The following is a 27,791-nucleotide window of genomic DNA, read 5'->3' as shown; positions in this document are numbered from 1 at the left end:
TCATCCTGCTGTCTTTAACATGAGGAATGACTGCAGTGTCAGGACAATGTCATCCAGTGCCCAGGGCAAAGATGTAAAACTGCATGACATGCAAGCTTAGGGCCGGTTCACACAGCGGGCGATGCGAGGCGACACGACTCGCCTCGCCTCGCTCCCGCAAGTCGCCCCCGTTCTGTACAATGGAACCGTTCTGAGAGGAGCGACTCGAGTCGCTCCGACTCAGAAAAAAGGTTCCTGTACTACTTCTGGGCGACTTCGGGGGCGACTTGGTCGCGGCGAGGCAAGTCGGAGACGCCTCGCCGCGCCTGCAGTGTGAACCGGCCGTTAGGGGATCATACACCTAGCAGTTACTCACTTGTCAAAATTACTGCTGCTGTCACTACTCTTGTCAGCCTTATAAAATAAAGAAAACGCCTCCATCCCTTCAGTAAACCATCGAGCCCAGGGCAGCCGTTCCTCCCGCCCACCCCTTATACCAGCCTTGAATTAATGCAATAATTGGCAATTAATATAGATATACCTCATTCTGATCTGTTTCCTGCTGAACGAAGTGCACACTTATGCCCTGTACACATGGTCGGATTTTCAGACGGAAAATGTTCGATGGGAGCTTGTTGTTGGAAATTCCGACCGTGTGTAGGCTCCATCGGACATTTTCCATTCGAATTTCGAATACAAAATTTGAGATCTTGCTCTCCAATTTTCCAACGACAAAATCCATTCTTGTAAATGCCAATCGTGTGTACACAATTCCAATGCACAAAGTTCCACGCATGCTCAGAATCAAGCAGAAGAGCTGCACTGGCTATTAAACTTCATTTTTTTTGGCTCGTCGTACATGTTGTACGTCACTGCGTTCTTGACGTTCGGGATTTCCGAAAAGATTTGTGTGACCGTGTGTATGCAAGACAAGTTTGAGCCAACATCCGTTGGAAAAAAACATGGATTTTGTGTACAGGGCACAAAAGGTCAAGTTAAACTTCCCAGCACTTCCACTGTGCATGTCTTGATTTCTTCCTGCTCCCATGAAAGAACAAGTGTGAGTGACCAGGATGATCTAGTTAGTGGAGAGGGACATGAGAGGGACATGTCACCTGCAGTTTCCAGGGAAGTAAGGAGTCAGCTGAACTACCAAACATCTGAAGTGGGTTGTTTCTGCACTTCTGCAGGCTAGAGGGTCCTTCCCCAATGGTGTGCCTGTATTGCTATCAGGGAAAGAGTTAGACACAGACTGTCCACGCAAGCATGGATGTGCTTTGGTCCTTGGAGTGGTCAGTTTTGAAAAGTAAATAAATAGAATGGCCAGATCACCAGTTATTTGTATCTGAAGGCAAAAACTGAAACACAAAAGTACGCTCAGTCTTCACAGAGAACCTTGAAACTAACCTTGCATTCTGTGATTGTAGTTACTGACTGTATAGTACTTGTTATATCAGCTGCCAGCACCCTGGCAAGTAGACTCCATCCTATGGTCCAGTCTCCTCATCCAAGCATTTTTGTTCCCTCAAGACATCTGGAGGTCCCCCATGGCTGCTTAATCTCATGCTAGTCCCCAAATCCAGGTCTATTCCCAGCCACATGGTCACCCTCTCATGCTGGAGGCCTAAGAGGTTCGGCAGAAAAAAAACACACCCCTGGGCAGGAGGCCCAGAGGAGAATAGACTGACTTCTCAAGATCACACCCATATATTTATACTCCCAGCATGCACCAATAGCAAGCAACTTCTTACTGGTTGGCCAGGAAGAGATAAATATTCATAACTCTGATTAGTGTAGCCATACCTGCCAACTTTTGAACATGAGAATGAGGGACATTTCAGAGAAATAGTGACTTGTGAAGTGCGCAAAACGTGGGTGTGGCCAAACATGATAGTAGGAGGGGCTTAATGCCCATGGTTAACTAAAACCTGGGCTTCCTTGTACTTATAAAATTAGCTTTGATTGCTGCGCCACAAGCTGGAGTCTTAGGCATACATGCAATATATTACCAAAATTATTGGGATGCCTGCCTTTGCACGCAAATTAATTTTAATGGCATCCCAGTCTTAGTCCGTAAGGTTCAATATTGAGTTGGCCCACTCATTGCTGCTATAACAGCTTCAACTCTTCTGGCAAGGTTGTCCACAAGGTTTAGGAGTGTGTCTATGGGAATGTTTAACCATTCTTCCAGAAGCGCATTTGTGAGTTTAGGCACTGTTGGATAAGAAGTCCTGGCTCGCAGTCTGCCCTCCCAAAGGTCCCAAAGGTGTTCTATTGGGTTGAGGGCAGGACTCTGTGCAGGCCAGTCAAGTTCCTCAACCCCAAACTTGCTCATTCATGTCTTTATGGACCTTGCTTTGTGCACTGGTGCGCAGTCATGTCGGAATAGGAAGGGGCCAACCTGAAACTGTTCCCACAAAGTAGGGGGCATGAAATTGTTTAAAAAGTCTTGGTATGCTGACGCCTTAAGCGTTCCCTTCACGGGAACTAAGGGGCTGGAGGAACTTAACTGGCCTGACCTCAACCCAATAAAAAACCTTTGGGATGAATTAGAGCACAGAATGCAAGCCAGAGCTTCTTGCCAACATCAGTGCCTGACCTCACAAATTCGCTTCTGGAAGAATGATTCCCATAGACACATTCCTAAACCTTCTGGACAGCCTTCCCAGAAGAGTTAAAGCTGTTATAGCTGCAAAGGGTGGGGCAACTCATTATTGAACCCTACCAACTAAGACTAGGATGCTATTAAAGTTCATGTGCATGGAAAGGCAGGTGTCCCAATACTTTTGGTAATTGCACATGGAAGGCAGGAAGGAAAGATCACTATGGCACATGGAAGGCAGGAAGGAAGGATTAATATGGCACATGGAAGGCAGTAGGGAAGGATCACTATGGCACATGAAAGGCAGGAAGGCAGAAAACACCATGGCACATGGAAGGGAGAGAGAGTGGGGAGAGTTCAGTTGTTCACTCACCTGAGGTTCAGGCAGACATTGTGTGCACTGCTTTAATGTTCCCACCCACACAACCCCTTCACAGGCAGAGCATTGGCTGCATGCCGGGGGTTGTGGACAGGCACCAGGGGGGCATGGGGTGGAGGAGAACTAGCTTCCCACCTTGCTTCTTTTTGTATGTAATGTAGAGCCGGTGGGTGGCTCAGAGGGCAATGGTGGTGAGGGCCTCGCAGCTGCAGTGTGGAGAGGTGCGCACCCGCCAGGGGGATTAGTGGAGTCAAGTGCCTGATGTTGCGGCACTGGGCTTCTCTGTGGGACACTGGGATTTACATGAAATCCCGGGATGGTCTCAGTGACTCCGGGACGGTTGGGAGATATGTAGCTCTCTTACAATTACCAGAGGCAGCAGTGCCACCTACTGGAAAAGGACACAAACAGTAACCAGGGTCCAGGAGAAAACTAAGCAGCTAAACTATCAAATCGCTAAGCAGACAGCAGCTTAGCACCACTAAATTTAGATAGACACGACTGCCTAGGGCAGGGTGGCTACACTTGTGAAAGATGGGAGGATTATCCTTAATCCAAGGCACATAACCATTTTTTTTACCAACATGACCAACACTGAAGGAAGCCCAGCTCAGAATTTTCTCCAGAAAAGTATTTCAGGCCTTCAAATATATCAGCTATTTTTCAAGACCCAGAAATTTGGCCTTATATTCTAGTTAGTGCATAGCGCAATATAAGTTTTCTGTAGATTTCATTAAACTGGCCCAAATGGCCAAACATACAGTATCTGAAGAATGAAAGATTTGTGGCCTACTTTGTCTGTGAGCCAGATTTTCTTGTTCATGTTATTCTGCTATTCAACAGACTTTGAACAGTGCTCCAGATTTTGACTCAGCAGTTGAAAAACTATCACATACAGAAATCACTGCTGAAATGTACCTGACCATTGCCGGTACAAAGTCAGGTGAAGGTGTGGCTATTACTAGAGACCGAGATGGATTGGCTGATGTTTTGAATTTGAATGTCTCTGATGGAAGGTGAGTGGGTATTTTAAATGTTTATTTTGCTGCCCACAACTGGGCCATATTTTAAAATACAATACATATTAACATTATATTGTACTGCATTTAAAAAAAAAGGATAATGGCTGGTCACCTGGCTTACAGAGGAGCTTCACCCCCCATCTATTTTTTTTTAATCCCAACTTACTTGATGCTGAATTGTCTTTAATTCAGTTACTCACCCACACAGCGGATCCAATTTTGTCCTGCTTAGATCCACTTTTCTGATGTTACCACTCAGGTTCCATTCTGACATTTTCTTCTGTGATGTCATCAGGGGGCTGCTGTCTCCTACAGGTTCTGGCAGCCTCCTCCAGATGATGTTCCACTAGGCCTGCCCCCTGGGAGGAAAGCTTTTAGGTTTGCTTTAAATTTCATTGTCCTTATTGTAGGCAGTGATATATACGGTAACACAATTGCTTGGAGAGAATAATGACATTAAACTATAATCTATAGTTAGAAGTGAGTGATACAGGGGATCTTGGTGAGCAATAAGCCTAATCATTGGGTATTCACTCGGTTCAAGGAAAACTGTACAAAATGTGTACTGAAAAGTATTTGAAAAAAATAAATAAATAAAAATAAAACAGAAAATGAAATGTCACCTGTTAGCCTTTGGTCACACCGAATGCGGTTTTGAAATCATGCAGCTTCACTTGAAATTGCACGATTTCTAAGCCACATGTGGGTGCAAATTCAGGTTTCGACTTGGGAGACATCTGTGTGGCTTTAAGTCACACCTGAACTTGCAATAAGTCGTTTAAGAACTACTTTTAAAATCAATGCAACTCCAATGGAGTCAGAGTAACACCGATTTGACCGCTACTATTGCAGACAAAAGGGTACAACTTATCATGCGATCTGTACCAATCAAATTGCATTACAAGTTAAACCAGTGTGATTGGGGGCTTAAAGTGCAGTGCTACTGTAAACATATACCAAAGAAAATTTATATTAATAAATCTACAGATAAAAAATATCTAGCATGGTGGTAAATAAATATAACTTATACTGTGCTTACTGCATTTTATCAAAAATGTCCAAATAGTTACCGTAACTAGTATGTATATTATTTGCACGTAGAAATAATAATGTGTCTACAAAAAATCATTAAAGTGGTTGTAAAGGCAGAAGGTTTTTTTACCTTCATACATTCTATTCACTTGCTGTGAAGAAGGCTGTAGAGTGCAGATCACTATCCAGTGTGCACCACCACTGCTGTATATTGACACTTGATTAGGATCCAGAGTGCTGAGTTTGGTGTGCCAAAAGACAGGGTCCCCTAAGTGTAGAGCAGATAGTTGACTAATCACTGTGTGTGACCAGATGGTGAGGTTTAATATCATTGGGACCGGTTAGCTGCTGCTGCAGGGATTTACTATTTGCTACTAGAGAGGTTGAGCCCTTTAGGAACTGACCATACAGCCATTTAGTAGCCTTATTGCTGCCTGCAGGCTTGCCTCTGATTTTTCTCATTTGGCCCCAACTCTAACGGGCTAAAGAGTTAGGACTTAAGACCACCCCTTTACAGCGGCTACACAGAGACCTTTACCTATTGCGTGTGCTAAGAGGTACCTCTCAGAGGACACTGCACCATAATGTAACCCTTCAAATATAGAACAAAAGAGAAGGTACGGCAGGGCTGCGTTAATTTGTTGTGCCACATCCAAAAACAATAGTTACTAGAAGAGAAATCCCCTGGGGGTGGATTTTTAAGGCACATACAACATTACTTATAGAACAATACAAAAGAAATATAGTATACAGTATACATCTAAAATAAATATCTAAGGGTGTACATGTACAAACAGTATTGATGATATTGTACAACACTTGATTATGCCATATAATCCATGTGGAAAAAAACACCCTAGGCGTTTTGGAGCTTAACAAAGCATGTCCTTCTTCAGGGGTGTGAATACAGCATTTACATGGAATCTAATAAATAACAGGGGACACTATGTAAGAATTAAATAATGATCAGGCGAGAATACAGGCATGAATACAGCAAATGGTTACCAGAAAATATAAATTTACAAATACTTACAATGCTAGTAATGAAGGTGATATTATCCCAAAGATATTGTTTAATAAAAACAAGTAATTACAGATGACCTCACATGTAAGAATGGCTCCGCCAGTGTTCAAGGCACGTCCCAGAACTTGTCTGCATGGAAGCAGATGGTGTAAATGTCGTACCATGCCGACCATGTGTGGAGGCATAGCCAGATCGCTCTCAATTCGAGCAGATTGATCGGCAACTTGGATTCCTCCATCGACCAGAGGCCCTGAGCTGACTGAATCCCCATCACTCCACCTCAGCCGGACAGACTGGCGTCCGTGGTAACCACCGTCCATTTCAAAGGAAGAAACGATTTTCCGGCCTGAATCACCAAGGACCTCAACCACCAGATCAGGGAGTCCCTAATTGGCTGGCTCACCTGGATCTGCCGATCCAGAGACAACGGAGATTTGTCCCATTTTGTCAAGATCTCCTTCTGCAGGACTCTGGTGTGGAACTGGGCATAAAGTACTGCCTCGAAGGAAGCCACCATGAGCCCCAGCACCCGCATGCAAAAGCAGAGTGATGACCACTTGCGGTTCAACCATAGTTTGACCGCAGATCTGAGAGTCAGCAATTTGTCTGAGGGGAGAAAAACCCTTGCTTCCCTGGAGTCCCATAATAACCCCAGGTACTCCAGACACTGAGTCGGTACCACCACCGACTTCTTTAGGTTCAACAGCCACCCAAATGCTTGCAGGGTCTGCAAGGTGATTGCCACATCCTCCTCTAATTCTGAGGCGGAAGAAGCTCTCAGGAGGAGATCGTCTAGGTAACCCACGCTCGCGATTCCGTGTTGTCTCAACAACGCCACACTGGAGCCAGTACTTTGGTAAAGACTCGGGGGGCTGACGTCAGGCCAAAGTGAAGAGCCACAAACTGGTAATGGGCTTCCCTGACTGCCAAACGCAGAAACTTTTGATGCCGAAGGCATATGGGTATGTGCAAGTAGGCATCCTGAATGTCTAAGGACACCAGTAAGTCCCCTTGATGGAGTGCAGCAACTACTGAGCGAACTGATTCCATTCTGAACCTCTGCACTTTTACAAAGTGATTGAGGGCTTTCAAGTCCAAGATTGGACGTTCCCCTTCCTTCTTGGGAACCACAAACAGATTCGAGTAGAACGCCTGGAAGCGTTCCGATTCCGGAACTGGTATGATCACCCCCTGATGCAGCGAGTCCCTCACTGCCCCTAACAGGGCCTTCCGGCGAACCGAGGACACGGGTATGCTGGAGGGGAAGAATCTGTTTGGCGGCCAAGAGAGAAACTCTATCTTGTAGCCTGTAGAAATCAGGTCGCAGACCCATTGGTCGGATAACCTGGAGGTCCAACAGGCTGCAGACTCCCGAAGGCGACCCCCCACCCAAGATGTGGGTGGGGGCAGACCTTCATGCGGTAGCACTTTTGTTCACAGGCTTGTTAGGCTTGCGGTTTCAGGGACGCTTCTGACCGTCCTTGGGCGTCCTGTCAGGCTGGGGTCATTTTGCCGAAGCACCGGGCGGATGAAAAAGCCGCTTGTGAGTGGAAAAGGAGGGCTCTTGCCTGTGGCGTGGCTCCTTAGCCTTCCTGGCCTGTGGGAGTAGTGTACTCTTACCACCTGTGGCATTTTTAATAACGTCATCCAACGAGGCTCCAAAGAGCCGGTCACCAAGGAAGGGAAGATCCATCAGGGCTTTCTTGGATGCCTGGTCAGTGGACCAGCATTTCAGCCAAATAAGGCGCCTCAGCACCACAGCTGACACTGAGGCCCTGGATAACAGAGGGAGAGTATCCAGGGCTGCGTCACAAACGTACTTAAGGCAATGCACTAGTTGGTCTGCTAACTCCACGCAGACAGGGGAGGCATTCTGCTCTCCCAATTCGCGGTGCAAAAGTTTTGCCCACTCAGTCAGTGTCAGCGACACCAGTGCGGATGCCAGTACAGGTCGCATGGCTGACCCCACAACCGTAAACAAGGAACCAGCCACTGCTTCGCCCTTCCTGTCCGTTGGATCCTTGAATGCAGGAGTCCCCTCAACCGGGATCGCGGTTCATTTATTTAACCTAGACACTGGGGGGGTCCACAACCGGAGGAGCCGACCACTTTTTGAAAAGGCTTTCATCAAAGGGGTAATGCACTTCCGGTTCCGGCACCACATGAGGAGGAGGTGATCGCCACTAGCTTCTGCTCAGCTCCCCACAAAAACCACCACTGACACCTGCACTGGCCTCGGGAGATCCCCCGCTACACCGGCAGACGGGTGGGCCACTATGAATCGCTTTGTGGAGCGATCGTACGCCAAGGCAGCCTCAGCAGGCATCCCTCCGTCGGGAGAGACACGTGCGGCCAACATGGTGGCCACACCGACATCACCAGAGCACGGACCCCTGCACATAGAACCTCCGGCTCCCCCAGTAACTGCTCCAGCTGACCCTGCCTCCCCTGAGGGAATAGCACACACAGTTGTCCTCCTACTAGGACCCACGCTGGCCGCCACTGTAGATGCAGCAGTGCACAGAGGGCTGGAGCAGCTCCATCTGGAAGTGCAGGCCCAGGCGCAGAGACTGCAGCACACGGAGGAGCGCATCTCCTCTCTAGAGGATGAAGCTGCCAGCATATCCATATCGCTCGCACAAGTGACCGCCACACACAAAGAGATCTGGGAGAAACTCGACGTTTTGGAAAATCGTTTGAGAAGAAACAATTTGCGGATTATTGGTCTCCCTGAGTCAGTCACCTCCGCCCTGCTCGCCACGATCTGCGCTAAAATAATCCCGGAGAAGCTAAGTCTCCGCATACCATGCACGATCGAACGGGCTCATCGTATTGGACAACAGTCTGAATCCCGTGCCAAGCCCTGCCATGTTATAGTAAAATATTTGAACAATGCGGATAAAACCGCCATTATGCAAAAATGTTGCCGCTCACGTTCCCTGATGGTGGATGGGGCTAAACTACTGCTGTTCACAGACTACTCCATAGAAGTGATGAACAGGCGCAAGGCCTTCTCTCCAGTATGCACGGCTTTGCACAACAACCAGATCAAGTTCTCCTTGGCTTATCTGGCCAAACTCAGAATCCAAACATATGACGGTGACCAACTTACCTTCACCACGCCAGAAGAAGCGGAGAAATATGTCAACTCCATGGACACAGACATGGAACACGCTGATACTGCGGACAAAGCATCCTCACAGTCCATGAACCAGAATGCTGCGCTCCCTAAGCATCAACGTAGCCCCACAAAACCTCCATATAAGCGCATCCGAGTCACTCCAAAAGATGACCGCTCAGGACACCGCGGACACTCTACTGTGAAATATCACTCTGGAGCCTGAACGAGAGATGGGTATTATTGTTCTACTTCTGTTCTCCCTCTCTCTTACCCTTGACCTCCCCGTGCCATGTACATTAGTGTGGGTTCTGGTGGTCACCGGTGGGTTTGCTCACGTTGCCTCGACTTGGGCATATACACCTGACACTTAGTTAACCAAGCTAGTTATTGTTGTTTATTAATGTTCCTTACTAGCATAGTTACCTTATGGTGTATTGTTACTCTACCACGCAGGTTACGGCCTCCAATTCAGCTCACCAACCCTCTACCTTATCCTAACCATAAAGGACTTAAATACCAGCCAAGGATCCCTCCTAGTCCGGAGGGTATAATCTTCCATCTCCTTACCTGCCAAAAAGATCACCCTTGGCTATCATACTAGATGTTGCCTGTTGACATACACGCTTCTACCTCCCCCTCTGACCTTACCTCAGCCACCAGGGGAGGAGCGGGACAGGGCTGATTGCCGTAATTGAAGGTTGAACCTCATGTGAAAAAAAGAGAAGTCTACACAAATTGTTATGTTTTTGTATGAGCTACTTTATACATTACTGTTTAGTTTCTTAGCCTATGCGATCCTATACCAGTTACTGTATCTATGCCAAGTTTCTATACCCTCGGGGAAGTGGGTTAATATAGTGAGCTACCCAGTTACAAAGGCCCTGGCTTACAGAGGGCCTATTTCCAAAAAGTCAATCGATATTTCCTACCAGATTTTGACATGGCCTCCTCAGATAGTGGGAATCACCTAAAAATTATCTCTTGGAATGTCAAGGGGCTTCGATCACCTTGTAAGCGTATGGCTATTCTGTGACACTTAAAGCGCCTACGAGCAGATGTGGCATTACTGCAGGAGACACACCTGACAGCTGACGATCTGCAACGACTGCGCAAATTATGGGTAGGCACAGTATTTGGCTCTCCAGCTCTGGGCGCAAAGCTGCAGTAGCCATTTTACTTCACAAAAACCTGCAACATGAGGTAATAGATGTCAGGGCTGATACGGAAGGCCGGAAGGCGACTATCCATGTATTGATAGACTCCAACCCCATTGCTATCACTAACATTTATGCCCCCAACCCACCCGGTATAGCCTTCTTTCAAGATATAGCCCAATGGATACTTACTGCCCCTGAAACTAGACACCCGATTGGGGGAGATTTCAACTCCGTCATGTCTACCATAGCAGATCGTACAAAACAATACTCGTATCATGCGATCCATCCAGCCCCTTCAAAGCCCAAATCCACCCAACTTGCACAAGCCATTTCCTCCTTACACTTTACTGATATTTGGCATCTACAACACCCTACTAATCAAGAATATATCTTTTTTTTCTCCCTCACATCAATCTTTTTTGCGCATAGATTACTTCTTTGCCTCCCCCTCCTTGATGCCCTCCCTGAGCGATTCAGAGATATTGGATGCCAGAATCTCAGACCACAGCCCCATAGTAGTACACTTGTCATGACCGACATACCCATCCTTTCCGCTGACGTGGCGATTCCCTTCCTACTTAGTGGAAAACTCTGACTTCAAGAACACACTACAGACTGCTTGGACTCACTACCATCCACCAACAGTGAACATATAATTGATCCCAACTTATTCTGGGAGACTGGCAAAGCCTTTCTGAGAGGCAGGATCATTTCCTACACTGCACAACTCAAGAAACACAATAGGCTACACTACAACAAAGCAAGCGAAGCACTCCGTACAGCACATGAACGCTTGCTCCTGAGTCGTACACGGGAGAATATCCAAAGTTGGTAACAGGCTAAAAGGGCATTTGACCTTTGGGCAGAGCAACAAGAAACAGCTAAGCTATCATATACCAAATTACATTTCCATAGATTTGGGAACAAAGCAGGCAAGCTGCTAGCGAAATTGGGCACTGGGCCGAGACGACCCACTTGTGTCACCGCTATGAGGGACACGGACGGGATCCTGACCACTTCCAAAGACAGAATTAGTGCCATACTAACTAAATTCTATACAGACCTATACACAGCTGACCCCGCAGACCAGGCTAAGGCGGACACATTACTCTCTAGGGTAAGCTTACCTAAACTCCAAAAAGAACACCTGGCACAACTAAATGCCACTATTGCCTTAGAGGACATTAGACACACAATCGCGACACTATCATCAGCCAAAGCACCAGGGCCAGACAGATATACTGCAGAATTCTACAAATCCACCATTGACTATATACCTGACACACCTAAACATGTTTATGCAGGCATGTGGAACGGAGGACCCTATATGCCAACGAGTACACAGGCCTTTATCAAATTAATTTCAAAGAAAGGAAAAGATCCCACCATGCCAGGATCTTATCGCCCCATCTCCCTGATAAATGTAGATGCTAAAATTCTATCCAAAATAATAGCCTCACGTCTAGCCACTATACTCCCATCCTTACTTCACCCATCCTAATCAGGTTTTGTCACCGGCCGCTCGGCTACATTAAATATACGCAAAGTACTAATGGCCCTAAATTATGCCAAAACAGACCCAAACCGAGATGTAGCAAATCCTTAGATGCAGAAAAGGCCTTTGACAATGTGAGTTTGTCTTGGCACAATTTGTATTGACACAATTTGGCTTTCAGGGCCCCTTTTTACAATTCCTCCAACAGATGTACACATCCCCCACAGCACGATTGGTTACCCCAGATTTCATTTCAGGATCAATACCCCTGACTAAAGGCACAAGGCAGGGGTGCCCACTGTTACCTCTACTGTTTAATTTGGCCATCGAACCCCTATCTAGGCTACTCAATTCACAAGATGGGGTCAGTGGCATACCTGTAGGGACACAGGTTCTGCGTTCTGCACTATTTGCGGATGACATACTGCTGTTTACAACTGACCCCTTGTCTGACTTTGACAAATTAAGGGAACTTTTTTGGGACCTTTCAAAGCTGCTCGGGCTTCTGAATAAATTTTGACAAAAGCGAGATTCTACCTCTAAACCCCAGAATGGCTCTAAAATGGAAACACCTGTCCCCATTTGCAATAGACCAATGTACCATAACTTATCTGGGTGTTCATATTGGACACGAACCGGCCTCGCTGTATGGGCTCAATTACCCCCCACTCATATCTAAGATTGTTCAGGAATTGCAGATGTGGGCGACCCTGCCTATTTCGCTCATCGGGAGATGCCACTTATTCAAAATGATATCCTTTGCCAGATTGCTATACCCGATGCAGACCATACCCCTCCTGCTGAAACACGCAGATATCCAAAGGATACACAAGGCACTGTCTACCTTTTTGTGGTCGCGCAAAAAAGCGTGCATTGCCTTGCCTAAATTATGCCTCCCGAAGACCGAAGGTGGTGCAGGTATGCCAAATATTCGCTATGGCTATGGCCTCCCCGTACACCTTAGCGGCAATCTTGCACTCCACCCTGAACGCCCTTCCACCCCATCTGAAATCCAATTTGCTTTTTAGGGACACGAACATTGCATGGAGAGAAGTGCACAAACTGTTGGGGCTACCAACGACCATCTCCAGCTACCTACCCATCCAAGGGAACCCTATGTTCCTCCCATCTACCCTGCATGATGTATACAACCAATGGAAAGTCAAAGGTCTCACATCTACAAAAGCCATTTATCAAGCCAATCACCACAAGTTCAATTCCTTTGAGGCTCTGTCACAGGAAGTTTCCCTGCCGCCAGCGCACATTTTTTATTATAACCAGCTAACCGATTACCTAGGCTCGCACTGCGGCCCTCAATCGGACCCCTTCCAGAAGTCCTTCATAAACACAGTATTACAAGTGGGGGAGTACTCTATTACCAACCTATACTCTTACCTTGTCCAGCACCAATCTGAGAAATAACATCTCAAACCCTTTCAAAAATGGTCGACCCTTTTTGGGGACGAAACTCTCCCAAAAAAAATCATGGACGGATACAGACGAGTTCATAAACTTACAGAAACCTGGCGTGAAACACAATTTAAAATAATTCACAGAGCCTATTACCCAATCTACATTGGCAAAGACAATGCAGACCTGAAAAATGCCCATGGTGCTCTATACCTCGCCCCACATTGATACATCATCTCTGGGAATGCCAAACTATCGATAGCTACTGAGATTCGGTAATAACCTACGTTGGCTCTATAACCAAACAGCAGATTCTGAAGGATGTGATGCTCTGTATATTTGGATATGTTTCTCAATCGCCTCCGGCAGGCAGCAAGAAATAGACCTCTGTTCCACAATGGGCACAGCTAGCCCTTCTTGTAGCATGTAGAACGATCATGCGATCTTGGATCTCCAAGAATCCGCCTACTTTACCAGCAGTACAAAAGGCTATGGAATCGCTCTTCTACCTGGAAAGATTAGACACCATCACGAGAAACCCTCGACCTACCCACCGTTTTTTGCAAGATGGCGCCAGTATATGGAGGCCACACTGACTCAACCAGATATCCAAACAGTTATGCAACCATTTCGCTTCACGGCCTGGTATCTGAAGAAAAACCTTACTGGATCTCTAGGCAGACTTAAATTGACAACACTAGGTGACCCCTCTGCTTATCGGCCACCATGACATTCCAGTGGATACACTGTCCCCTGCTAACCAGGACTATAAGTTACCCCCACCCCCCTTCACTCCCGAGGACATACAGCCCCAAGCTGTTGACAGTAAACATACATGTGGTCCAACCAGATCGTTATAGGCTACTGAGACCTCGTTAGGTCTATTTCATCCTATATGTGTTGTTATTACACCGTCTACTAATCTTATTTCCCTTCACAGCTTTTAATGTATGTTCTTGTATCTTACACGGTCTTTACCGTATGGCTATGTTCTATGTATATATTCGTACGAAACCAAATAAAATAAATAAATTAATAAATAAATAAAAAAAGGGGTAATGCACCGCCAAGTTTTTGGGGACCGAAAAGGTCCGTTGCGGGCGACCCCATTCCCTGTAGATGAACTTGTCAAAATAAGTCAAATACAGGAACACCTTAGGTGAACATGCTGGCTTGTAGGACCCAAAAGGGACCGGTACATCAGCAGAGGAATCCGCTGGTTTCTGAATCTTCAGGGTATCACGCACAGCTGTGATAAGTGCTCCAACAAGTGCCTTGTCATGCCTGGACCCAGATGGGGAATCATCCTCACTGTCCGAACTGTCCTGGTCAGCCACGTCTGATAGGTCAGAGCAGGGGTCTCCAGCCGCAGCAGGGCCCGAGTCTGCATCAGAGCTTTCCCCAGAGGACGGGGGGGGGGCAGGGGCCTTTTACGTGCACCTTTCCTGCCACGTGCCGCCTCTATCTAAGCAACATAGGAGTCCAGGAACGCCATCAGGGTGTCCATGCGCACCGCACTAACCGCAGGTGACCCGGTTGCTATAGCCTGGATTTGAGGGGAAGAAACACCAATTTCTGAAGCCATGCTGACCCTATCCTGTCTGCCACCTGCAAGGGGACTTAGGACAGTGAAGGTCCCACCCTCCTTCTGCCTCCGTGTGGGGGGGTGGGGGGGTGCTCAGTGCTAGGCTTACCACCCTGGGGCATTCTGTGAATGCCAACACCAGTGCCTGTAGTCCCTAGGAGGTTCCCAGATGCAGAGAGGAGAAAAAACTGTGTCAGCAGCAGCAGCTTTAACCGCGGTGAAATGATCTGCAGAACAGCTTCAGCGTTCCACACAGAGCCACCTAGTGTCCCTCACACACAAGGAATACAGGAAGTGACAAGAGAAAGCACATTGCAAGCTGTCACAAGAGGCCAGCGGTGAAGAAAGCATTTTGGCTTTCACAAAATGGCTGCCAATGTAATTCATAGGAATCCCAGGGAAAATGGGTGCTGAAGCTCCCCAGGGGAATCTATAGCTTTCCCAAATCCAAGAAAGCCGCCGGAACGGTGCCATGAGGTGAAAAGAGCAAAGAAATAAAAACGAACTGCCTGCTGACACACAGACATCCTCCACAAAAACTGCCTTTTTTGGACCCCCAGACCTGGACCAGGACTGAACAGCAACCGCACAGAGCCCCACAGGTGAGAAACAGCAACACACACCGCCCGCAGCGCATGCAGACACCCCCCTCAGAGAGGGGAAGGAGGGGTGATATGGGCTTGGGAGAGAAGATAAGGAAGCGTGTTGGCCGCCAAATCGACCCCCCAGGGAATGCCCAGCTGCTCCCCCCGCCGAAGCAGGGAGAGCCGTACTTACCAGTCCTGAAAAGCTGGGAGACATTCCATGGTAGCCAACTCCTGCGCAGTTACAGGGAAGGTTACTGGCCCAGTATACTGTGATCCAGACATCAGTAGCCCGGTCATATGTGTACCCCGGAGCATTGAAGCTCACCGACCACCTCTGGAGCATGAGGTATGCCGTGGCCTGCCAAGCCATAGCTGCGGCCTGCTCACGGTCGATGGTCGGACTGGGGAGACTACAAGGATTTAATTAACCAGCCTGTCACCCAGCCGGCAGTTGATAGAAGATCTCAGGATCTCTCATCTTGCACAAAAAGCAGAAAACCTGCAGCAGGTTATTCTCCTTGCTAGGCAAAATGAAAACTGAAGCTGAAGCTGCTAGGAGCAGTGGGAAGGGTTGATAGCACAGGGCCCGCCCCCCCCCCCCCGGGGCGGGATTAAAGTTCTGTGTATTGTGTAAGAATTTTGCCTTGTTTCTCCTAATGGCAGGCTGTAAAACCCATTTAGTTACAGAGAGGAGCTGTGTCGGTCGGTGAATATAAGAGAAAAAAAGCTCTGCCTCGATGGGAGGCCTCCCGTTGACTGCTGTCTTTTCACTTTGACAGCTCTTATATAGGGAAGGGCGGGGCCACCCACTAATGTAACCGGATGACCCCACCCCCTCTAATGTCACATGACATCACATGACGTCAGAAGGGGGCAGGATTACTCGGTTACGTCACCAGGTGGCCCCACCATCACCTATATAACAGCTGTCAAAGCGAAGAGACAGCAGTCGCCAGAAGGCCTCCCATCGAGGCAGAGCTTTTTTTTAAATATATTTTTTGGGTCCGTCAGGTGGCATGATTGAAGATAGATGGACATTGCGTGACACTTGCTTTGGGGGGCACAACACAATAGTAATCCCTAAATTGTATAATATACACTATGTAACATATACTGTATATCATGTGAAACAGAGGATTGTTTTTAATAATTCCTCAACAACTAGCTCTTATTCTATATATTTTTTCATTGGCTAACATAATGTTTGTCTCTTGTATACAGATGGTTCCTTGTACAAACCAATTATGACAGAGAGACCCTACACCCACAACATGACAACAGAATGTATGTAATTGCACATTCTACTTTGATTAGAGAAAATGGCATACATATCTATTCAAGGTTTAATTTTAGACGACTTCCATTTTTTCTAAATTTGTAAACATTAAGTGGACCTAAACTCAAAGAAGTGAAAATTTGCCAGTAGGTAGAGTTTTTTTTCTTTAAATGAAATTTAAAGTGGAAGTAAACCCTCCTATAATTTTCAGCCAAGGAAGCTGCCACCTTGGCCTCTGTTTAATCTTCAACTACCATGATGCTGCATATGTGATCGGTTCGGTTGAGAGCACAACAAATTTTTAGGCTGGGTTCACACCAGTGCGAACTGGATGTGGGGTTTCCCGCATCCAATTGGCATTTCAAGAGATCATGCGGGTGTGAATTGCACAGGAGTCCTGTGCGTTTTCTGGTCTGTTTCAGGTCTGAATTCAGCCACAAATTCTGACTCAAATCAGACCTGAAACAGTGAATGGAGATGCACTGGACCCTACAAGATACCAAGAATGGAGCTGGGTGCCAAGATAAAATACTTCTTGTGTCCATGAGTGTATATCTGCTGCTTCCGTCTTCTTCATCAGACCACCAGTCACGGGGGGTAGCTCCTGAATGAGTAAAGCAAAGCCTTGCCTCTACCTAGATGTCTGCTTTCACACAGAGAAAACAAACAAGATATGGTAAAATAGTACTGGGGTAAGGAACACTGGTTGAAAGTAAAAAAATAAATAATAATAATAATCTATGGGCTGTTTTAGGAGAATGCCTACATGGGGGATTAAGATCACTGAATGAGGCATATGCCCTGGTGCAGGTCTATCTGCCTGGTGGGGACTGCTGGAAGTCCTAGGGCTACTGCTGTGAGCCTGGATATGATGGTATGAGTCCCCTAAGGAGTTAATGTAAGGAGTACTGGCTGTTACAACTTTTTGAATTTGGTGCCACTGGACAGGCTCATTGTCTGTGTGCCTCTAATCAGTCTGTGCAACCTCCTTCTGATTGTTTATACTGTTCATACACACATCATTTTGGAGCATATGTGCAGACTGGCTCACTTTCTAATTGAGCTGACAGCTGCCTCCAGTGACTTGTCACAGACCGCATTAACCCTTCGTGCTCTGGCAGTGTCCCATGAAAACCCCTCCCAATCCCTCACTTCCATTCCATCCACATTGGTGAATGGTAAGTGCAGAGGAAGGGGGTCACTAAACTCCTCAGAAGCCTTTTTAACCCATTCAGACCTCTCCCTCCCCTCCTTCTTATCAAGATGAGTTTTCTGCTACTATGTCTGAGTTTATTAGAACAATTTCAGTAAAGTTGGCTGTCTTAGCCCTTGTACACATGGTCGGACATTCCGACTGGAAATGTCAGATCAGAACGTGTTGTCAGATAATCAGACTGTGTGTGGGCTCCTTCGGACTGTTTCCCTCGGAAAATCCGGCAGACAAAGTTTTAGAGCTGGGCTATAAAACTTTCCGACAACATGATCCGATCGGACTTTGTCCGATTGTGTGTAGAAAATTCGGATCGGACAAAGTGCTCAGATCAAATTCCTAGACCAAAGCTATTGGCTACTAGCCTGAACGTAGTCCCGTCGTAATGAAATAGCGTCATCACGTTATGTACGATCAGATTTTCCAACAACTTTGTCCGACCATGTGTATGCAACACAAGTTTCGGACAAAATCCGTCGGACAAAATCCGTCAGACAAAATCCGACGGATTTTGTTGTCGGAATGTCTGACCATGTGTACAAGGGCTTAGTGTCAAAGTCAGTAATAAAGAACTTTCTTACTTTGAGTAAAATCCAGAGAATAGCCATTCACAGCTGGATCCTCAACCTAGTTGGATAGTCCTTCTCTCACCAGGCCTAGCAGCCAACAGGGTGCTTAAATCAGGAACAAGTCTATGGCACAGACTTTGTAATAGAACATGTAGGAATAAGTCTCTGCCACAGACTTTGTAATAGAACAGGAACAAGGAATCTTGAATACTTGTAGAACACTCATACGGTACCAGTATCTTGCAGACGGTTCGGCGATACCGCACCAGATTGGATTCGCTTGGGTCCTTCAGCTTTACCAGGCTCTTTTTGAGAAGCCAACCCTTGCGTGGCCTTCTCCCGAAGAGTCCTCCCCTGGATAACTTCGAAGTTTCTGGGCCTCTCCACAACCTGATACGGCACCGGACCACCTCCGAATCCCTTCCTTAGTTTCCTCGCCTCGAGCCAGCCAGCCCGAAACGTAAAGTCGGGTGGATCCGCACCCCAGGCCATAGGCGTCGTGGGGGCTGGTCAGGAGGACCAGGACCATGGAATCAGAACATACTTCTGGACCGTAACCCGAAAGACGTGACATCCGCATCTTAAGTACCCTCTCCCAGAAAGCACAGCAAGAGTGACACTGGGCTGGTTCCGAGAGAAAGTAACCCTAAAACACCCAACCGGACTGTGTTACCATGCCTGCCAGAAGAGACAGTGCCTCCCATGGCCAGGCAGAACACTCTGTAGTCTAGCCAGACTGAAGCTGAGGTCAGAATTTGGAGTAATCAAACCCAAACCAAACTGCAGTTTAGGTGTAATATTCAATTTCAAAAACATATAGCGCATGCTCTTCAGGAGGCGGCGATACATATGTTTTCACAGTGGTAAGGTCTCACACTGACACTCTACACAAAGCTTAATAGTGGATAAATGTCTCTTCTGTGCTTGTAGCTCTATGATTGAACCTTGTAGAGAGTGAAACATGTCAGGGATTGATGTTGGATGATAGGAGATTTCAAGTTTCCAAAAAACACTGCTGAAGAAGACCTTGTTGTGCAGCTTTGTTGTTCCTCACGTCATCTAATGCAGTGATCAACAACCCTGTCCTCAGGGCCCACTAACAGGCCAGGTTTTATGTATTACCTAGTGGAGATGCAGACTAGAATACTGCAATCACTGAGCAGCAAATAATATCACCTGTGATGTATTTCAGTTATCTTGCAAACCTGGCCTGTTAGTGGGCCCAGAGGACAGGGTTGATGACCACTGGTCTAATACACAATTGTTTGTATAGCAGTTATACAGTATGCAGTATTATTATTTTTTTTTTAACACAGTGCCTAAACTTTTTTCATCACAGGTACTATGCTACCCAGGCATTGAATTCAACAGGGCAAGAAAATATTAACAAAGATTCTTTATACAAGGTTAGTTTAATATTTACGTCATAGCATACCTATAGAATTTTTAAAAAGACTGCTTTTCATGCAGTCTTTTACATTCTGTAAGTTTTCAGGTGTTTAGATTAGTTTGTTCTGTAGAGTGGTAGGCAGCTCACCTTGTCCCCTCTTAACTTTGCTGGTCACATGCCACTCTCCCACCACTTCCAACGCTCAATATGGTAATGGGCTGCCCACACAGCCTTGACAGCTGTTTAGCATAATAATGTGGGCAGTGTTGAATAGTGAATAAGAGCAAATAACAGTGCGTTAGATTTCAAATATAAGCTTCATAATAAACTCCAGTGAATAAGTGACAAATAGTGATCTTAAAAGATATATACATATAAATATATGAAACTCTTGAATGTTGAAGAAACGTGAATAAAATCAATCCATGCTCCGTGATAGTCTCTGCAGGGAATATGTGCTCACAGATAATTACCACCACCTTAGTGTGCAATGTCTGCTCACTTCAAATGAAGACCCCCTTGGGTCTAGTGGAAATTTCTATATTAATCCACACAAGGATCAGCGCGATCATACAAGGATTTCAGATAATGGTTCCAGGATTACCAGGACTTCACAAATAATTCATTTCTCCAGGTACGATTTCTCAAAGCAAATAAAACATAATCATTGCGCAAGATTGCTTAAAATGACTTTCTTTTAATTAATAATATAATATGCACTCCCATTTGCGCAGTAATAAAAACGTATTGAACGTATTAAAGTTAAGCATTGGGACAGCTCTCCTCCTCACTACACATCCAGGATAACGAGACAATGAAAGTGTTGTCACCGGCTCCTCCCAATGCGTTGCGTCACAGGTCAAGTGAGTCATTGAATCATCTTGCCGTCAATCACAACTATAATACTCTTCATTGTGTAGAATTTACACATAGTATTACATAATCCATATAACGATAAATCACCTAAAAATTATATATACGTTTTAAAATATTATATTAAAACTATTATTACCCTTTTTGAAAATATTATGACCCTTTTTTTTAATTAAAACCCACTTTTTGGCTCCATCTAGTGGCATATATCAAAAACAACTAAAACAATCTGAAATAAAGCAATTCAAATCAAAATCAGTATTTAACGCCAGTGGCGAGAAAGTATTGAGCTCAAAAATCCATGAGGTTTGTATTTATCAATTGCTCAAAAGTTAAATGAATATTTTTCTGATTATTGTTCAATTTCTGAATTTTTTTTATCAAACTCTCCTGGTCACCATTTCATCTTATTGTACAGTCATCAATAAATCTTTTGTACATTACCAGTTGTATGGGAGTGTCGGTATAAATAACATCTTCCCATTTTTACATAAAAATGTTAGCAACACTCGGTGCATAATCTGTTTTGGGTATGAATGGGACTTCTTCTGGATTCATATTGATATTGGTCATGATAAGCATAACCCCCCTGTTGATATTGTGGATATTCTCTTGATTCTCTCCTCTCCTGATTTGTTTTTATATCAAGTTACTAAATTTATCTATAGCCCATCCAGATGCTTGAATAGCCTCCTCATGATTTATAATCATATATAACGAGGACACGTCGGTTGTAGCTATTAAATATTTCTGTTGTGAATTTATCTCAAACGTGATAGGAATAGTTTCCCCATGGGGTTTTGTGTTGCAGCAAAAATTTCAAACGTAATTTAGAAAATATACATTTATTGAAAAAAGTAATAACATACAATAGCATGAATTATGTTAAAACGTGAGCTCTGTGGGATGAGGCTAATGCAAATACATCATAATACAGCCATTAAAAGTACATGGAGAACATAGCATGAGATAGGAATATATATTCATACTGAAAAAACACTGACACGTTTTGACCATTGCCAGTAGAGGTCTACTTCTGGGGGAAAGTGTAAAAGAACTCACTAACGGCTGTTGAACAAGCCTCCCAAATGTTGTGCTTAAAAATTTGCTTTGAGGATCCACGTGATGTGGCAGGAACTCACGCCTCCCTGTAAAGAGGAAAGGGACAGATATCAAAATGGTCAGGAGGACCTATAAGAGGCCACGCCAGGGAAGTGGGGCACGGGGGATACCAGGAACCGAAAGACAGGACCAAACAATCCCCAAGTCACTAGAAGTTTAGATTTAATTGATCAACTATGAAGTGAAAAAGAGGTAACCCAGCTTAAGAGCCACATATCAAACACAAGCTTGAATAGAAGATGATTTAAGTGACGTTAACCACTTGCCGACCGAGCCCTAGCCGAAAGACGGCTACAGCGTGGTTGGGTGGACGTCCTCCCAGAATCTTTCTCTCATGAGCCCCCTGGGGCACGCCCCCGGAAATATCAATGACCTCCAGGTCACGAAGACCCGGCGCATCACGGATCACGGTAAACGGCCACTGGTGGCAGCCGTTTACCACGCGAATGCTCCGTCAAATGACATGATGCTGGTATCTCCCTCCCCTCTCTGTTTCCGAGGGGAGAAGGGGAGAGATTGCAGCAGTGGTGTGGGCTGGATGTGTAGTGCCCACAGCGCTGCTGTGTGACAACACTCTGCAATACTCTGCCAATACTCTGCAACACTGTACAATACTCTGCCAATACTCTGCAACACTGTATAATACTTTACAATACTGTGCTATACTCTGCCAATACTTTGCGATGCTGCAATACTCTGAAATACTCTGACATACTCTGCCAATACTCTGCAATAAATTTTAACCGAAACAAAGAATTATTTTTTTTTACTGAATTTTCAGTCTTTTTTGATTTATACCGCAAAAAATAAGAAACCCAGCGGTGATTAAATGCCACCAAAAGAAAGCTCTATTTGTGTGAAAAAAAGGACAAAAATTTCATATAGGTACAGTGTTGCATGACTGAGTAATTGTAATTCAAAGTGTGAGAACACCAAAAGCTGAAAATTGGTCTGGTTTGGAAGGGGGTTTAAGTGCCCAGTGGTCAAGTGGTTAATGGTAGACAGGATTTTTAGGTCCATTCAGGGTGGTGGCTACCTGGGATCAATATCTGGGTTAGATGTTTGGTATCCCTCAAATAAGATCATGTTTGTGGTACCAAGGGTTATAGAAAACTATCAACATATTCCCCTAATCCTACATTAGTAGATTGTATTCCATTTATTATTTTTCTCCCCGGGGGATTTATTTGGTCCTTATGTAGTTTTGGAATTGTATAGATGATCGGGACTCTACAGGTTTCTGGTATTGAATATTTTTCCTCTTTCTTCCTGAAGATATTTTTCTTGCTTCCTCTTTGTATCAATTCCTGTAGTTCACTTTTATACTGTCTTGTGGGGTTTCCCCTTAATTTGATTTAGGTATTACTATCGTTCAGTTGCCCCATAAGCTCATTATTGTAGTTTTCTTTTGAGAGTACTAGAATAGCACCCCCTTTGTCTGCCGATCTTATAACTACATTTTTATTATCCTCTAGTTCTTCTATCTCTTTTATGATATCTTGAGGGTCCTTCATTCTTTTAACTTTCAATTTTTCCAGATCTTGTAAAACCATTTTATTGAATTCCTCTATATGCTCATTGTTGTGGACTGGTGGATTAAATAGTGATTTATTTCTTAACTAACTCTGTGTAATACCACTGGATGTATCCCGTCGTCCTCCACTTGCGTCAGATGGCTTTGTTGAGCATATACGTCTAAATATTAAATTTCTTGGTGTATCTTTGGATATCCACATACTGTACGTTTCAAATTTATTCAAATTTTGCTTTGGGGCATACTTTAATCCTTTATCCAGTGCCAGTATTTCCATTTTGGTCAATTCTACTCCACTTAAATTATATATACCTTCCCTTACTACTCTCTTTTTCTTTTGGATCTTATATCCTCCTCGGCCTCTTCAATTTGGACTTCTTGGGTTCCCTGTTCTGTTGTTCCAAGGAGGGGTTCTCTCGTGCCTGCGGTGATCTAAAAAAGAGCGGTGTGGTTCATCCTCTCTTTGATCTCTTAATACTTCATATCTGTTTTGGGTATGAATGGGACTTCTTCTGGATTCTTATTGATATTGGTCATGATAAGTATAACCCACCTGTTGATATTGTGGATATTCTCTTGATTCTCTCCTTTCCTGATTATAATAATTATGATTGCTTTGGTTACCATATTGATTATTTTATTGATTCCTTGCTTTCTGATTATTTCTATTCCCATTATTTTTCCAAAAAGGTCTTTTAGTTGATTTGGACCATAGTTTGGAATTGTTTTTATTCTGCCACCAGGGTTTAGGGGTTTTGGGTCCATTGTGATCTTCTCTATATTGTTTTCTTGGGGGTCCATTGTAATCTTCCCTGGCTCAAGGGTTCTATATCTTTGATCTCTAATTGGGGTCATAATCCGCACTTCTCTTTCAGGGGATGTAGTTGTTGAGCCTAAATTTCCTTCTTTCAAATTGAATTGCCACTTAAAGGCCTGATCCAATTTATAATCATTTACATCTCTTAAATACTTTCTTTTTTCTTTTGTTTAATTTCAATGTCCTTTAGTTCCAATACTTTATTTAACTGATTTGTTAGCGTAACAAATGATGCAGAATCTTTAGAACCTTCCAATATAATTTTACAGTCAGCAAGCTGTTTATTAATATTCGCAATCTTTCTTTGCTTCCTTTTGATTAAAAAAAATAATACTTATGTCCCTTTTTCATTAAAAAATGTAAACCATTCATCAACTGATTGCTGATCTAATAAACCATCATTGATGGGAACATACCACCTAAGCCTCCTTGGTACAATATTTTTCTTACTATAGTGTTCATGAGTGGTTAAATCCCACCATGGGCTGACCCTTTTCGCCATTAAATGGGAAAATTTTTTAAAATTTGTGTTTAAATCACCTGTGTCCGTGTTCATATTAGTGGAAAAAACATCTTTTAAATCAATCGTGTGATTTTCCATACATTTCTCTTGAGAAGCCCTTGTATGATTGAACTGATCCTTGTGTGGATTAATATTGAAAGTGCCAATAGACCCAAAGGGGTCTTCATTTGAGGTGATCGGGCATTGTACACTGAGGTGGCGGTGATCTGTCAGCACATATTCCCTGCAGAGACTGTCACGGAGCACGGATTGATTTTATTCATGTTTCTTCAGCATTCAAAAGTTTCATATATGTATATATTGTGCATGTGAACTTGTTTGTATATATCTTTTAAGATCACTATTTGTCACTTATTCACTGGAGTTTATTATGAAGCTTATATTTGGAATCTAGCGCACTGTTATTTGTTTTTATTCATTTTTATATGTGGTGCCAGAACACATTGTAAATAGCTGCAGCTGTTTTTCATTTATATAATTAGCCATATTATATTTTTTTGTTTTTTAGCTTTATTCATATCAGCACTTTAGTAATCATATTTTAAGTGTTGAATAGTGACTGGTCAACAGGGCCAGGTTGACCAATCATCCCATTCCTCAGGAACCAAGTCCCAAATGAAAGAAGTCTTAAAAGGGATTCTCTTTGCTCAGCACAGTTACATGATTACACTGGCCAAGCTCCACATTGCCATTGAGGATGATGAATCATATGAGCACAATCATATAAAAAGTAAACTAGTCAATTTAGTTAAGGTGCTGAGGAGGCTATGGCACTACAATGTAGGCGCAAATGTTTGCCCGTACATAGGCTGCTGTAAAAAGCTCTTTTTGACACTTCCTGTCAAAGATCGGCCTACCCTCCTCCAACCTGTTCATATTAAGCAATTGTTGTGATGGCTGGCCTTACTGAATGTTAGCAACAGGCAGGAGGCACCAGGGATGGCACAACATTCAAGGGGAGGTGTCAAATCTAACAATTTACAGTACCCCACATTTCAGATTACCTTTACGATATTATTAGTTTTCAACAACTGTACATTGGCCCTCATAGTTTTTGTCATAGGGATACCATCACTGTGAGTGATTCACTACCCTAAGGTGTGTGCAGTAAATTATTGAACTATGTTCTTACATAAAATCATTTGTTCCTAATTATGTAGGTTCTGTCAACCCAAAAAGTGATAACGTGGTAAGTGTCTACAAATGATATTCTTAATGTTTTGATCAACTTTGTGAGCTAAAAATGTTGCTAACATTTAAAATTTTTAATCACTGTATCAATATAAGCCTTATTACAGCACAGGTTTTCCTTTCCTAGAATCAGGACTGACATAGCTATCTGGGATTATGACACTGCTCTGAAAGTACTGATAACCTTACAAATGATAATGGTACGAGTGATAATCAATGAACAATGAGATAAATCAATTACAACAAATATCTTATATATAAAACTTGACTTGAAAAGTCCCAAATACAGTACATATATACCAGATATCCCCCTAGGGGATATATGATCATGCTCCTCTAACTAAAGCCGCTACACACAGGCCAAATGTCGGAAGACATTTGCCAGTTAAAACAAAAAACAAAATTCAAGTGTTCTGGTGCTGGGTGTGAGGGTGGGGTTAGGGGGGTTCCCTCTGTTAGAATACAGCAGCACAGTGTGGGAGATTGCTGTTCTTACTTGGCATAGTGAGAACAGGGGCTCCGACCAGAGCTGACAGTTTTTTTTAGTTCCAGTAGAATGGAAAAAAAACCTATAGTGTGTACCAGGCTTTACAACCATTAAACAATGTTCTTAATGTGCAATCAGATTCACATGAAACATAACATGCTTAACCACTTGATGAGCAGCTGCCATAGTTATACTGCAGCAGGTCGACTCTATTGAGTGAATCACCATAGCTGTACGCAGCTTTGTGAAATAGATACAGTGGGCACATGCCGGAGCTGATGCATGTGGTCGGCCAGAATGGGGATCTGTCAATGTAAGCAAACAGAACCCGTTCTGTGATTAGGAACAGCTCACGCTAAAAATCACTGATCACCGCCATTACTAGTAAAAAAAAAAAAAATGCCATAAATCTATCCCCTATTTTGTAAACACTATAACTTTTGCGCACACCAATCAATATACGTTTATTGCGACTTTTTTACTAAATATATGTAGAAGAATACATATTGGCCTAAACTGATTTTTTTTTATATTTATTATAGCAAATTGTAAAAAATATTGTTTTTTTTCCCCAAAATTGTCAGTTTTTTTTTTGTTTATAGCGCAAAAAAGTAAAAACCTCAGAGGTGATCAAATACCACCAAAAGAGTGCCGGCCGTGGGGAGGATAGGAGTAGTGGGCAAGGCGAGAGATGGAATTAAGATGGCATCATTAAAATACCTAATCTATAATGTTAGAGGGCTAAATACTCCAGAAAATAGGCACACAGCGCTAAATTAAATCAGAAGGTACTCAGCAAACATTATTTTCTTACAAGAGACATATATAGCACAAAATACAAATGTAAAATTATACTCAAAATTCTACCCAACATGGTACTATGGAGACTCCCCTACAAGAAGAGCCAAAGGAGTAGCAGTAGGCATGGCAAAAGATTTGAATTGGAGGATAGGAAAGCAGACCCCGACAGGGCAGTACCTATTTTTGATAGGGGATGGAGTGCACATTGGCTAATGTCTACTGCCCTAATAAAAGCCCAGGGGACTATTTGAAAGAGATCTTGAATAAAATAATGAGCTTTAAAAAAGGTAGTTTGGTTTTGGCAGGAGACTTTAACTTTTGTCTGGACCCTCGAATAGATAGTACATCAAATGCACAGGGGACTGGAAATCACCAACTAAGAATGATAAAGAAAAGATTACATCAATGGCAGTTGGTGGATGTATGGATGGCCCAACACCCAAGGGCAAGAGATTATTCATTCCACTCCTCAGTACATAATACGTACTCAAGACTGGATTATATATTGGTGGAGCATAGACTCTTGAAGGCTGTAGTTGACTCATCCATTGAAATAACTACACTCTCAGATCATGGCCCAGTAATTGTGGAGTTGGGACCTACAG

General features: G+C 44.1%; 1 protein-coding gene across 2 annotated transcripts in view; it reads left to right on the top strand.

Annotated features, from left to right (window-relative positions):
• The window catches only part of LOC143974780 (N-acylethanolamine-hydrolyzing acid amidase-like), a 102,114-nt gene that overhangs the window by 34,483 nt on the left and 39,840 nt on the right, over positions 1-27,791 (top strand). For both annotated transcript variants that reach the window (XM_077476515.1, XM_077476514.1), the window contains exons 6-9: positions 3,804-3,976; positions 16,615-16,677; positions 19,788-19,854; positions 25,868-25,896. In XM_077476515.1, coding sequence (XP_077332641.1) covers positions 3,804-3,976; positions 16,615-16,677; positions 19,788-19,854; positions 25,868-25,896 — 332 coding nt within the window. The remainder of the gene's footprint in view (positions 1-3,803; positions 3,977-16,614; positions 16,678-19,787; positions 19,855-25,867; positions 25,897-27,791) is intronic.

This window comes from Lithobates pipiens, unplaced genomic scaffold, assembly GCF_037356315.1.
Source record: "Lithobates pipiens isolate NorthernLeopardFrog02 unplaced genomic scaffold, aLitPip1_a1.2 Scaffold_13, whole genome shotgun sequence".
Taxonomy (NCBI): domain Eukaryota; kingdom Metazoa; phylum Chordata; class Amphibia; order Anura; family Ranidae; genus Lithobates; species Lithobates pipiens.
This window is presented reverse-complemented; position numbering and strand designations above follow the sequence as displayed.